Genomic DNA, 12,128 nt, shown 5'->3' with positions numbered 1-12,128 from the left:
AATTCACTCAGAGGGCTGGTCAATCAAAGGCTGGAGCAATAGGGAGCCTCCTGGCTGGGGCTTTTAGCTACGTGCACTAGCACTCAGGACAGGAGGCCCAGGAGAGCTCTACTTGCTTGTAGATTCCTGATCAGTAAAACAGCTGTAACACCCACACCGTGTCTTCTCAGCGGCCAGTTTCTGTCAACATGCTCTTGAGACACCTTCCAGCCCCTACCCAACACAGTTTCCTGCAACAGGACAGGGACCAGTCCCATCTGCAGCGGGCACCTCTGCTATTCTACCTGCACTGTCACCCAACAGGTTGCATAGGATCGTTCCTTTAAAGTAAAATTAGAGTTGTGCATGCTTCTTCTTAAACTCTGGGTGTCTTGGGGAGTGTGCTCTGCATCTGCCTCTAAACATAGAGCAGGGGGTTGACACTTCAGAGTCTCTGAAACGTCTCCTTCCTTCCTTCCTTCCTTCCTGGTGCTTCCCTTGAGGGCCACCTTTCCTCTCTTCTCTATTTTCTCTTCTCCAAACACAGACACTGTACATGTAAAAGAACAAATCCATGAACCATATGTAGAAATGTTTTGTTGCTTTAATGAAGAAGCACCCAGTAATCTTTTTTTCCCCCTTTTCCAATAGAACGTGTCTGATTTGGCACGTTGGCATGTATCTTCATGCTTTTCTTCAAATTAAAAAAAAAAAAAGGAATAACAGAACTCCAAACCCCTCCAACAGATATAACACCAGAGATCTTAGAACTGTGCAATTGTAATAATTGAATGACTTTCACTCCCAGTGTAAGGTAAGTCAGGTGGCCCCCAAAGAACGAGTAGCGCGTAATGTGAGAAAGATCATTCTAAATTACTTACTATCAGCAGTATCTCTGGGATCTGCAAAAAAGAGGGAGAGAGAACAAAGGAAATCAGCTTCATGAAAAATATCCTATTTTTCCTAACATTTCTCCAAAGCTAGTTGAAGAACTGATATGAGTTAATCAACGCAGCTTGCTTGCTTAAAGATTGTAACATTTTACAGAACCTTTGATCAAGTTCATATAGGATGGAAATAGTATCCAAACTAACAAAGGTATGCAAATGGTTTCCTACACAAATTACTGAGTGTAATTCCATGGTCAGTATCATGTTGCATAGCTGTCTCCAGAATGGGAGTGAAATCATTATATGTAGCAGGTTGTTGCTAATTAAATAGTTCTCTTTTTTTTCAGTGTGTGCATGACTCACTCATAATAATACAAAGTTTCATAAACCCTAACATTAAATTTTAAAACTCTTTAACTAGAGTGAGTATTTGATCTGCCAGCTTAGAGTGCGTTCTGCTGTGTGGGTTCAGTTTCTGGGTTTTTTTTATTTATTTTTCTCTTTCATTTGCTTTTGTTGATATTGCATTCTGTAGTGTGCATTGATTATTGTATTTTGTTTTTGTAATTTGTTGCATCTATTAATTTTGATGTCTCATTTTGTATTAGGCTTGGTTATTATTGTTACAATTTTTTTTGTCTGTTTTCGTAAGCTCCTGTTTGTTGTCCATATTTGGGGATGTAGTACAGATCGGGCCTTTTAGCCTTATCTCTTATTCTAATTTTGAAAATATAGCTTAAGAGACCTTCTCATTGAGGATTGCTGAGAGTATAATTTGTGGGTGGGTGATCAGGTTTTCTCTGTGGATTTTTTTTTAGTTTGTTCTTTGCCTCTTACTTTGCTTGTGGGGTGTGGCTTCAGCTCTGTGCGGTTCAGAGGAGGGGCACATAGGATGGCAAGTAATCCCATTCTGGTGCTAACAGGTAGAGGGAGATAGGCTGTAGGAGGGAAGCTGGCTGGTGTAGGAAAGCTCACCCTCAATGCATCGTATCCATTCTAAGCTCTAGCCCTCCCGACACCCAACATACGCAAGGTAACCAGCTCAGATGTCCCTCTGCTCTGACCCTTTTTGCTGCTTAATGCCAGGTCAGTCCAAAACAAGTTCCAACTGATCTTTGATCTAATTGTGGATGAATGGGCTGATTTGGTGTGTATAGCCAAGATCGGGGGGGGGGGAGGTTTCCTTCCCTCAGATCTTACTCCCAGGTTACTCTATCCAGCATCAGGGCAGACGGGGGGGGGTTGCCATTGTCTTCAAAGACACCATTAAGCTTAGCAAAGTCTCTGATATGACTTGTACTGGTTTAGAGTACCTCCACTTAACTGCAGATGATGAGGATAGGCTCGGGATAGTGTTGGTGTATTACTCTTCCCATGACCTAGCTCTCTCCCTCTCAAGGCTGACAGACTTCAGTTTGGCTGGGCCATTGAGGTCACCTAGGCTTTTATGCCTGAGATGACTTAAACATTCATGTGGAGGTGGCTGTCCATGGTGCAGCGCCAGAGTTCATGGGGGCCTCGGCATCCATAGGCCTATCCCCATTTGTGAAGGGTTCCACTCATTCTTCTGGACATACCCTTGGTCTAGTGCTTGCAATTGACTGAGATGAGGATGATGTAAGGGTTATGGATCTAACAACTTCTGCTTTTTTAAGGTCTGATCATCATTTGATAAAGTTTTGATTGACTGTGATATCCCTCCTTCGCTGGGAGGTTGGATCCATTAAGATGGTCTATGCCTGGAGGCTACTGGACCTGACTGGGTTCCAGGAGGCCTTCAGGGTGTTCGCAACTGACATGGTCATTACTCCTGTTGAAACCCAGGTCACCAGGTAGTACTCCTTGGCGGCCTGGACGGTTGACACTATTGCTCCTAAATGCCCTTTCCATTCAAGGGCTCATTCTTCATCCTGGTTTACAGATGAGTTACAAGCCATGAAACTGAGAAGAAGGCTAGAGAGTAACTAGAGGAAAGCTCCCTCGGATGGGAATCTAGCTGCAGTAAGAAAATTGTCCAGCAAGTATTGTAATATCATATGATTGTCTAAGAGAGCCTATTATACCTCACTCATTAATGAGGCATCTCATCAGCAAAATGCTTTCAAGTGGTCTGGGACCTCACAAATGCTGGACAGTCCAATGGTCCTCAACCTGATATTGCCACTCCTAATTGACTTGCAGCTCACTTTCAGAGGAAAGATTGAGGCCATTCCTAGGCACCTCGACTCTCTTAGGGACGTAGCTTATTGTACTGAGATGTCCAACATCCTGTCTTGTCTGGTTTTGTTGGCCTTTGATACTGTCAACTATAGACAGACCATTGGGTTTGAGGATTGGAGACTCAGTGTTACACTGGCTCCAGTTCTTTCTTGACGGCTGTGACCACAGTGCGCAGGTTGTGGATGTTGCCTCATCTCTGTGGGTTCTGCATTGTGGAGACTCACAGAGGTCAATCATCTCCCCAATGCTATTTAATATCTATTTGATGCCATTCAGGATGGTCATCCAATGATTTGGAGCTTGTTGTCATCAATATGCTGATGACACACAGCTCTACATATCTCTCCTTCTCATCATCATCGGTGGAGGCTGTGCAGACCCTGGAGTGATGACTGACATTCCGGATTAGGGCTAACAAACTGAAACTAAATCCAGACAAGACAGGGATCATGTTGTTGGGAAGGGAGCCTGCCCAATTAAAAGGTACTGTACCTTGCCTGGCCTTGAAGGGGTCACGCTCCCCTTAAAGGACCAAGTCCACAACTTGGGGATGTTGCTGGATACAGCTCTCACCAAGGCGAAATAAAGATCTGCCATGGTCACGTCTGCCTTTCTTCATCTTTGGCAAATTGCACAATTGCTGCCCTTTCTGTACAGGAACTTCCTAATCACACTGGTCCATGTGTTGGTAATCTCTAGGATCTATTACTGCAATGTAATAGAAGAGTCTAGTGGCACAGAGCCTCGTGAAGAGCCTCATGGCGCAGTGGTCAAACCACTGTACTGCAGCTAAAACTGTGCTCACGACCTGGGGTTCAAATCCCAGGTAGCCGGCTCAAGGTTGACTCAGCCCTCTATCCTTCCGAGGTCTGTAAAATGAGTACCCAGCTTCATGGGGGGGGCAATGTGTAGCCTGCATAATTAACTTGTAAGCCGCCCAGAAGAGTGGTTGAAGCACTATGGGGTGGTATATAAGCAGCAAACTTTGCTTTTTTGCTTTGCAATGCTGTCTACATGGGGCTGCCTATTCATACAGAAACTTCAACAGGTACAAAATGCGGCAGCCAGTATAGTATCAGGGGGTGTGGGGAGGAGAGAAACATGATGATATCTCCCCAATTCTGGCTCGCCTGCATTGGTTGCCTATTTGCTTGCATGCCAAATTCAAAGTGCTAGTGTTATCTTATAAAGCCCTTTATGGTTTGAGGCCTCATTATCAGTTTGAGCATTTCTCCTTAAGATTGTCTACCTGATCTATACAGGCTTTGTGTTTGCAGGTGGTCACCCCTATAGAGATGCCCAGAAAACCACCACCAGGAACTGAACCTTCTCAGTGGTGGCCACAATGAAATGCATTGCCTGTCAATGTTTGCCAGCGTCCGTCGCTTTCGACCTTCAGGGAATGGGTGGAAGCTGAGCATTTCAAAGAGGCTTTTGGTACCATCTCCCTCTCTTTAATATCTTTATAGATCCACCTGTTTTTAAATAAGTTTTATTTGCTGTTGCCTCTGGAGTCTTTTCGTCGGTACTTTAATTGGGTGTATATGCTGGTGGGTTGATTATTATGTCTTTTTATTGCTGTTTGCTGCCCAGAATGCAATGAATAAATTGAATAAATTAAATAAACTAGCAGCAACCTGACACAGCCAGTAACATCACTCCCGTTACACATGTGGAGCTATGCACCAGGATTCCGATCCATGTTTTTAAAATGAGCAACGAGAGAGACCCTCTTGGGTCTCAGAGGTGTTTCATTGTAGACAGAATGAAGTGCATTCAGCCGTTGTATCACACAATAAGAAAACAATACTCACTCTTTCGCCAACAGCTTTAAATTCTCCATTAAGCCTCACTATGCGAAACTTAGCTGAAAAGGCAAAAGAGAAATGTATTACTGATCCTTTTTAAAAAGAGATGGCCTCTTTCGCCAGAGAGGCAGAGGCAAGAAGGACCATCCCACAGTTTTATTCCATCATCATTCCCCATTTCATCCTGCTATATTTTGAAAGGTCAGTAAACACAACAGCTTCCCCCAGCCTTGTTTTACTTCTATGTGTTTTTGAAAGAAATGTTGTTCAGGTCAACTTACTGGTTTATGTGCCATCCAGTGGCATCTGATATGGTAACCCTTAACAGGGTTTTCAAGGTATGTAAGATGTTTAAGGGATGGTTTTACCATTGCCACCTCCCAGTGTATTGCCATGGCTGAGCAGGAACTGAACCCAGGTCTCCTGAGTTCTAATTCAACAGTATCTACTACTCAGTCCTGGCAGTTCTCCTTTATGTCCAGAGAGATCTGGAAATTTCAACCCCAATTCAGCATTGCACGTCTTACTGTTCTTTATCCCATTGCCCTTATCTTATTTTACATCATCAGAACAGGTACCTTTCTCTTTTGGGTTCCGCTACACGCAGGCTTACCTGTTTCTCCAGGTTTATAAAAGGGCTTGCTTGGTTTTATAAAAACCTTTGGATGTGCATATCTCATCATCACCTTCTTCCGGCCCTCAAAGCTCACACTGTCACCCTTTTGAATGGAGACGTGAACGTGGGCAATTTCTTCCTTCACAGGGCGAAAGAAACAAGTGGTTTCAACAGCAGAAGTGACAGCTTTATCACAAGTGGAAGAGAAGTTTAGGAACTCTCCTCAAACAAGACCTCTTTTCTACAAACCATTACACAACTTGGTTGGTGTAGGCCAAAGAGGGTCACTTTAGGTTGGGTGGCGATCCTGGATGCCATGTGGTGCGAGCTTTGCATCCACATGGCATAGTGACCGTATGTGGCCCACTATACCTTTTAGAGGGGACGAGGGGGGGGGAGGTTTCTTCCTGGAAGAGGAAGGAGACAGTAAGAGACAAAATTGGTTCTTTTGTCTTTTCATTATAGCCTGAGAAACCAATTTGCTTTGCTAGGGACAGACACTCTAAAGAAAAGATAAAATACCTGACCTTGCTTCTGCCTGTCTCCTCCCACTTCCAAGAGGAAGCTTTCATTTAAAAAAAGGAACAGCACACCAGCACTGCCCTAATTGGCTTTAAAAATTTTTGTTTTCCTTCTTCCCTTAGCTACAAGTGGCTGAACTGTTTAAACCACTCATTACACAAGAAAATTGAAACCAGCAGACAAATTGAAGGAGGAATCTTCAGTTTTCAGTTTGCTTTTTTGCTTCGGTTCATTTCCAGTGATCACATGCACTGGAAATGAACCAATAATAGAGCGATCCTACCTACACCACCTGCTAGGGATGCTGTGGCACTGCGGGTTAAACCGCAGAAGCCTCTGTGCTGCAATGTCGGAAGACCAGCAGTCGTAAGAATGAATCCACATAACGGAGTGAGCTCCCGTAGCTTGTCCCAGCTCCTGCCAACCTAACAGTTTGAAAGCATGTAAAAATGTGAGTACATAAATAGGGACCACCTCGGTGGGAAGGTAATGGCATTCCGTGTCTAGTCATGCTGGCCACGTGACCACAGAGACTGTCTATGGACAAATGCTGGCTCTGTGGCTTGGAAACGGGGATGAGCACCGTGCCCTAGAATGAGACACAACTGGACTAAATGTCAAGGGGGACCTTTACTTTTACCTTTACCTACCTGCAGCAAAAAGTAGAAACCCTTGACAGGAGCTAAAAAGGTGAAGGTAGAAACACTTTGGAGGCAGGCTGATTTGCTCCAACAGATATGGTGTCTGATTGCCAGCGTTAGGAGCAAACCAGCCCATCCCTCATATACACATGTACACTGATACTACATTCACCTCAACAGCACAAAAACATTGTCATTTTTCTCTGTTCCCAGATTTGTGTTGGATTTCCTCTTCATTTCCTGGTTCTCTGTTTCATTTTCCCCCTTCCCTTCATCCCTTCTTCCTCCTATGCCATTTCAAAATCCCTCCCTTTTGCTTTCCTATCTAGAATGTTCGTCATTGCAGTGCCCAGGATATTAGAAGAAAAGGAATGGTTGGAAGATAGAAGACTTACATTCTCACTCAAAATATTTTCGCTGGGAGCAAAGTCAGGGACCTGCGGAGAAATAGAGAGAAGTAAGAAGGAAAGTGAGAAGAAAAGATTTATCAGCATAAAGTTTCTTAAATGTACTTGTAATCTTATGACTCGATTCTAGTACAGTTTAATACTACAAGAAGGGGTTCATCCACATTGTAATGTTGTTGTCCTTGGTCATTTGAGGGTTGTGCTGACTCGTTATGATTTTTTTTTATTTAAGATCTTAACAGATCATCCTGACATTGGTATCCAGACAGGGGAAGGGTATTTATTGCTGAGTACTCTGATTCCCTGATTCTCCCTGGTACCAAGTGCAGTGGAATCTTGACTTACGAACGTCCCTACTTGCAAACAATTTGAGTTATGAACGGCTATGTTCACAAAAAGTTGCTTCAACTTGCAAACGGAGCCTCGACTTACGAACCAAAAAAAAGAAAGGAAAAAATCTTTCCTACCCTTTTTGACCTAAGTTCATCTTAGGTCAAAAGAAGAAGAAATTTTTAAAAATTGCGCCCTAGTGGTAGAGTATGGATTAACCGGCTTTGCATTAGTTCCTATGGGAACTAATGCCTCTACCTACGAACAGCGCCTCACCATATGAACGGAAAACAGCAGATACGGATTAAATGTGCATCCCTATGGAAAAGTTTGCCTCGACTTACGAACTTTTCGACATACGAACACAATTCCAATACAGATTAAGTTCGTAAATTGAGATACCACTATATCCACATACACCTGGAATTGCTGTCCGAGGTCTCACTTCCAACATAGACCAACATCCTCTTTTGCCAACCTTCTCTGCTCTTTCACTGGCTATTTCACTTTCTCTTTCCTTCCCTCCTTGTTTGTGACAAACCCATAATTCTCAGACTTGTTTTCATGCAATGCATTCTAATTTCTTTTTATTTTTAACTTTTCCACTGTTTCCATTCTGTGGGTGTTCCTGAGCTCCACTTTTTTATTGTTTTACACTATCACTATAGTGCAAAATTAATCACATAAAAGAATAAAAAAGGAGATCTCAGGGAGAGCTGATCTCTACCCTCTCCCTGCCTACATCTCTCTCCTCTCCTCATTTTACCGCCAACTGTTCTTAGACTTTAGACTACAGCTCCAATATTCCCCAGACACAGTTTTTGTAGATTAAGTTTTCATGCAAAATTGATGACATTTAAAAAAATCAAAAGCAGAACACAAGAACAGCTGAAAACTAAACGTAGGTGGCAATAAGTCATGGAGGGGCAAAGGCCAATCAGGTGAAACATCCTGTGGCAATTCTTCTCATGGTGGATATAGGTGCAAGTATACTTATAAACAATATTGATAGCAGGTTTGTATGATGAATGGCTATGATGAATGGCCGGGTAGGTGGGGCTCATCAGCCATGGAACGCAACCCATCTAGGAGAAGGAAAACTCCAATTTCAAACCTCCACTGCCTTGTGGCTATATCCACTGATGGAAAAGGCTTCAGGAGTTAACCTCGAGGCAAAATCCAGAGCTGGAGTCCCGAAGGCAGTTCGTTTCGTTCTGCCAACTCCTACGACGTTGCTGGAACCAATTGTATTGGCTCTTGCCTTTCCATTGGACCATTTCAGCAATGTGGAGAGGGGGGGATTTGCTGCTTGGGTAACAGCCTATCCTCCTTATTACTTTACCCAGGCTTCATGCTCTGGAGAGGACACTCCTCAATTCAGAGCATGTTACCATGGTCTCTTGAGACTGAAGGATGCCCATGATGATGTGGCTATGAATGCCTGAATAATATATGCATAGAATAAGTGTTAGTATGATAGGCAAATAGATGATACAATGTTGAATGCAGACTAGGGGATGTGGCACCTGGTGAAGGGGACAGAATTTTGCTAAACTAAAAAAAGTTCAAGGAAAAAGGATTTACTAAATACAGTATGAATGTGTTGTTATCCACCCATTCAAAGAGAGATTCATAGCTTCATTTGTAATTAACGTTAACACCACAATGACAGCAGTACAGTATTTAAAATAGTACCACCTTCTCCTTTTCTCATGCACCGTTTTTTGTTTTTTGTTTTGTTTTGTTTTTAACTAAGGCCTTGATCCTATTAAGAAACACTGTTGTATCCTGTTCTGCTTTTTGAAAAAGGTTCAAAATAGAGAGCTTTTTTACCTTTACCTTTGCTTCCCAATAAGATCCATTCTAAATGGAATTGATTTAGAAATCATGTGGTAGTCACATGGTATTTCGGTTGGTGTGTGTGTCTTCTGGGAAAACTTTAATCAGTTTTTTAGCTATTTTGTATCTCAGTTGAGGCGGCTACATTAGCTTTTAGAATCAATGCACTTGAGGCTTTGTCCTGCATCCACCTGCCTTGCATTAACACTGGCCACTTGCCCCTGCTGCTGTGGTGAGGCCAGGGAGAGGAATGGACTGCTAGCAAAGTTGCTTGTTCCTTTAGAAAGCTTGGCTGCTTCTATCCCTTTAAAAATGCTCCAACTGTTCTTATTTGTATGCACATAATACACCACAGAAATGAAAGATGCCTGCCTTTACAGTAGTGCAACAACACTGAGCCAAGCATGGATCCTCCTGAATCCACATGATTTTAACATGGGATCATCACCAAGCCACTGTCCAATCTGTGGACAGAGATAGTGCCTATGATTGTTTTGGGGATGATCCTACATGATCAAATTGAAATAAATCAGGGTTTCATATGAGTACTACAATAAATGACCCTCTTCTGGAAGAGTATTTTATATTGCTTTTCAACCAGAAACCATGCTTCCCTGAAAAGTAATCTGTGCTTATCATTACATCATTCTCTTTCACATGTTCATTATCTTCCACAGGGATAAAAGAAACCTCCAAAAGTATGTATTTCATGAAAACAAGGCATGTTTGGTGCATACATGATTGAGACAGTTGTTTCTAAAATAAAGGTTTTAATTTTAAAAAATACTGCAGCAATGCAATGAGAAATGAAAACAACAGATTGTTACAGCTGATCATTGAATGTAAAAATAAACAGGAAAAGAAGTGCAAGAAGAACTCATTTGCTGAAGAACCTGAGAGACTCTTTTTGATGCAAGAAAACCTCATAGTTTCAAAGGCATTAGAAATAGCTAGGATGATATCCAGTCTCCAGTAGGAGAAGAGCAAATGTTGCAGTATGGAAACCCACTATATCATGATATCAATTTGTATCAAATCATAATTAGGGAAATAGCTGCAGTGATAACAGTCCCCAAGCCACGGCTTAGCTGTATGTCATCATACTTGGCTTTTTCCCCCTTCCTTTTTTTTCTGGCTAAGGAAGAAGAGCACCTTCTGGTTAATAAAAACGAACTGGATAAACTTGCCTGGAAGCTGATGCACTCATAGATTCCTCGTTTCTCCACGTCCTTCTGCACTAAGGTATGATTCTCAGCCTCTGTTTCTAACTTCACTTCCAAGTGGACAGTTTCTGGAAGGGAGTGCAGGAGTATACACAGCTTTTCTGTATTAGGATGATTAATAACAGCTGGCACAACCACCAAATAATGACTGGAAGAGAAACAAGAATCTTGAACAGTGTTTTGGGACGATTTCAGTTCATTACTGTCTAGGATCTAGACTTCAATCAGGCTATATCTTCTTCTCCTCCTCCTGATTTGCAAACTCTTTGAAGTCATATTGTTAACACACACACACACACACACACACACACACACACACTCTCTCTCTCTCTCTCTCTCTCTCTCTCTCTCTCTCTCTCTCTCTCTCTCTCTCTCTCTCTCTCTCTCTCTCTTCAATTCTGCTGCCATTTCACAGATGGGCATTTTTAATCAAGGCACTCTTGTATCCCACAATTTGCTAGTAGATCCAACAGAAAACAATGCTAAAAATGCCCATTTGTTGTTGAAATGGACAGAGAGAAGTAGAGGGGAAGCAGAGTGTTTGTACTACTCCCTGTAGTTAGTTGAAACAGATGATGGCATGCATGGAAGTGGCACAGGGTGATTTGTGAGGGAACTGCCTGCATAAGGAAATGCTTGCTTCCATCTTGTCAGGCAGGCCCTGCTATTAATTTATAAATAAAGCAAACGTGCTCACTTTCTCACATAAGAAGTGAATGCTGCAATGCAATGCTAAGGTGGAAGTGAACTCTCTTTAACTTAATGGGATTTATAAGGAATCATGCATAGCTTTAGGTTCATATCTAGGACTGGAATGCAGTCTCTGGAACCTCTCCCATAACAAACCAATCCAAGCCCCATGTTCCACCTCCATTCCATTTTGAAGACAGGCAATGCCGCATCTGAATACCAAGAACTCAACACTACTCTTCTTCACTCCCATCTGCATTTGTATTTACCTACAGCTGAGCAAAGAGAAATGAAGAATAAAAATCTTACGGATCTGAAGAGGCCAACGTCATGCATGAAAGCAGAGCCAGGGCCCAGAGGAACACAGCCGCACCCATAGCTTCAAGTATAATGGGCAACGAAGATCAGATCCACTTCTGGAGTTCTGGTGCAAAGACCTAATTACCTCCCAGAGATTTCCGCATGTTAAACACCATTTGACATGGGGTCAATGACCACCCATGTTTGCTTTCTTCCTTCTGTAGTGCTGAGTTAGCAACAGGTATCCCCACCAAGCCCTGGCCTAGGACATTATGTTGACTTTTACAGGGGAAAGAGACAGAGAACTGAGAGGGTAATGAAATGCAGGCATGGCTGATATTTTAACATTCACAGCACTCCATTTTGCTCTCAACTCTGCTATTGTCCTGTCCTCACCCCTACAGACTCAAGACAGAGGTATTTAAAGGCATGTGTATTCAGTTTGAATTAAAAGCGTACTCTTGTATTCCTTTCAAAACTAGAATCATTTATAATTATTTATTTATACTTAGTAGAATCAACATATTTATAGTCCATAAAAGATACATGGATAGTCCAGCATAATAGGGGTCCTCAACCCCCAGTCCGTGGGCCAGTGGCAGTCCATAGCCATGGCAGGACCAGGCTATGGAGAGAGGTCTCCCGCCCCCTGCACGCACTCCC

At 42.7% G+C, this 12,128-nt stretch overlaps 1 protein-coding gene across 2 annotated transcripts in view; it reads right to left on the bottom strand.

Moving 5' to 3' along the window:
- Positions 1-11,887, bottom strand: part of LOC110077995 (alpha-2-macroglobulin-like protein 1) — a 71,300-nt gene extending 59,413 nt beyond the window's left edge. For both annotated transcript variants that reach the window (XM_072991650.2, XM_072991651.2), the window contains exons 1-6: positions 11,475-11,887; positions 10,440-10,623; positions 7,072-7,113; positions 5,511-5,652; positions 4,904-4,956; positions 861-881 (exon numbers count right to left, since the gene is read on the bottom strand). In XM_072991650.2, the coding sequence (XP_072847751.2) occupies positions 861-881; positions 4,904-4,956; positions 5,511-5,652; positions 7,072-7,113; positions 10,440-10,623; positions 11,475-11,542 (510 nt within the window). In that variant the 5' untranslated portion in view covers positions 11,543-11,887. The remainder of the gene's footprint in view (positions 1-860; positions 882-4,903; positions 4,957-5,510; positions 5,653-7,071; positions 7,114-10,439; positions 10,624-11,474) is intronic.
- Positions 11,888-12,128: the final 241 nt, after the last annotated feature.

This window comes from Pogona vitticeps, chromosome 2 (assembly GCF_051106095.1).
Source record: "Pogona vitticeps strain Pit_001003342236 chromosome 2, PviZW2.1, whole genome shotgun sequence".
In the NCBI taxonomy this organism is placed as follows: Eukaryota; Metazoa; Chordata; class Lepidosauria; order Squamata; family Agamidae; genus Pogona; species Pogona vitticeps.
The sequence above is the reverse complement of the archived record's forward strand: the minus strand, read 5'-3'. Positions and strand labels throughout refer to the sequence as shown.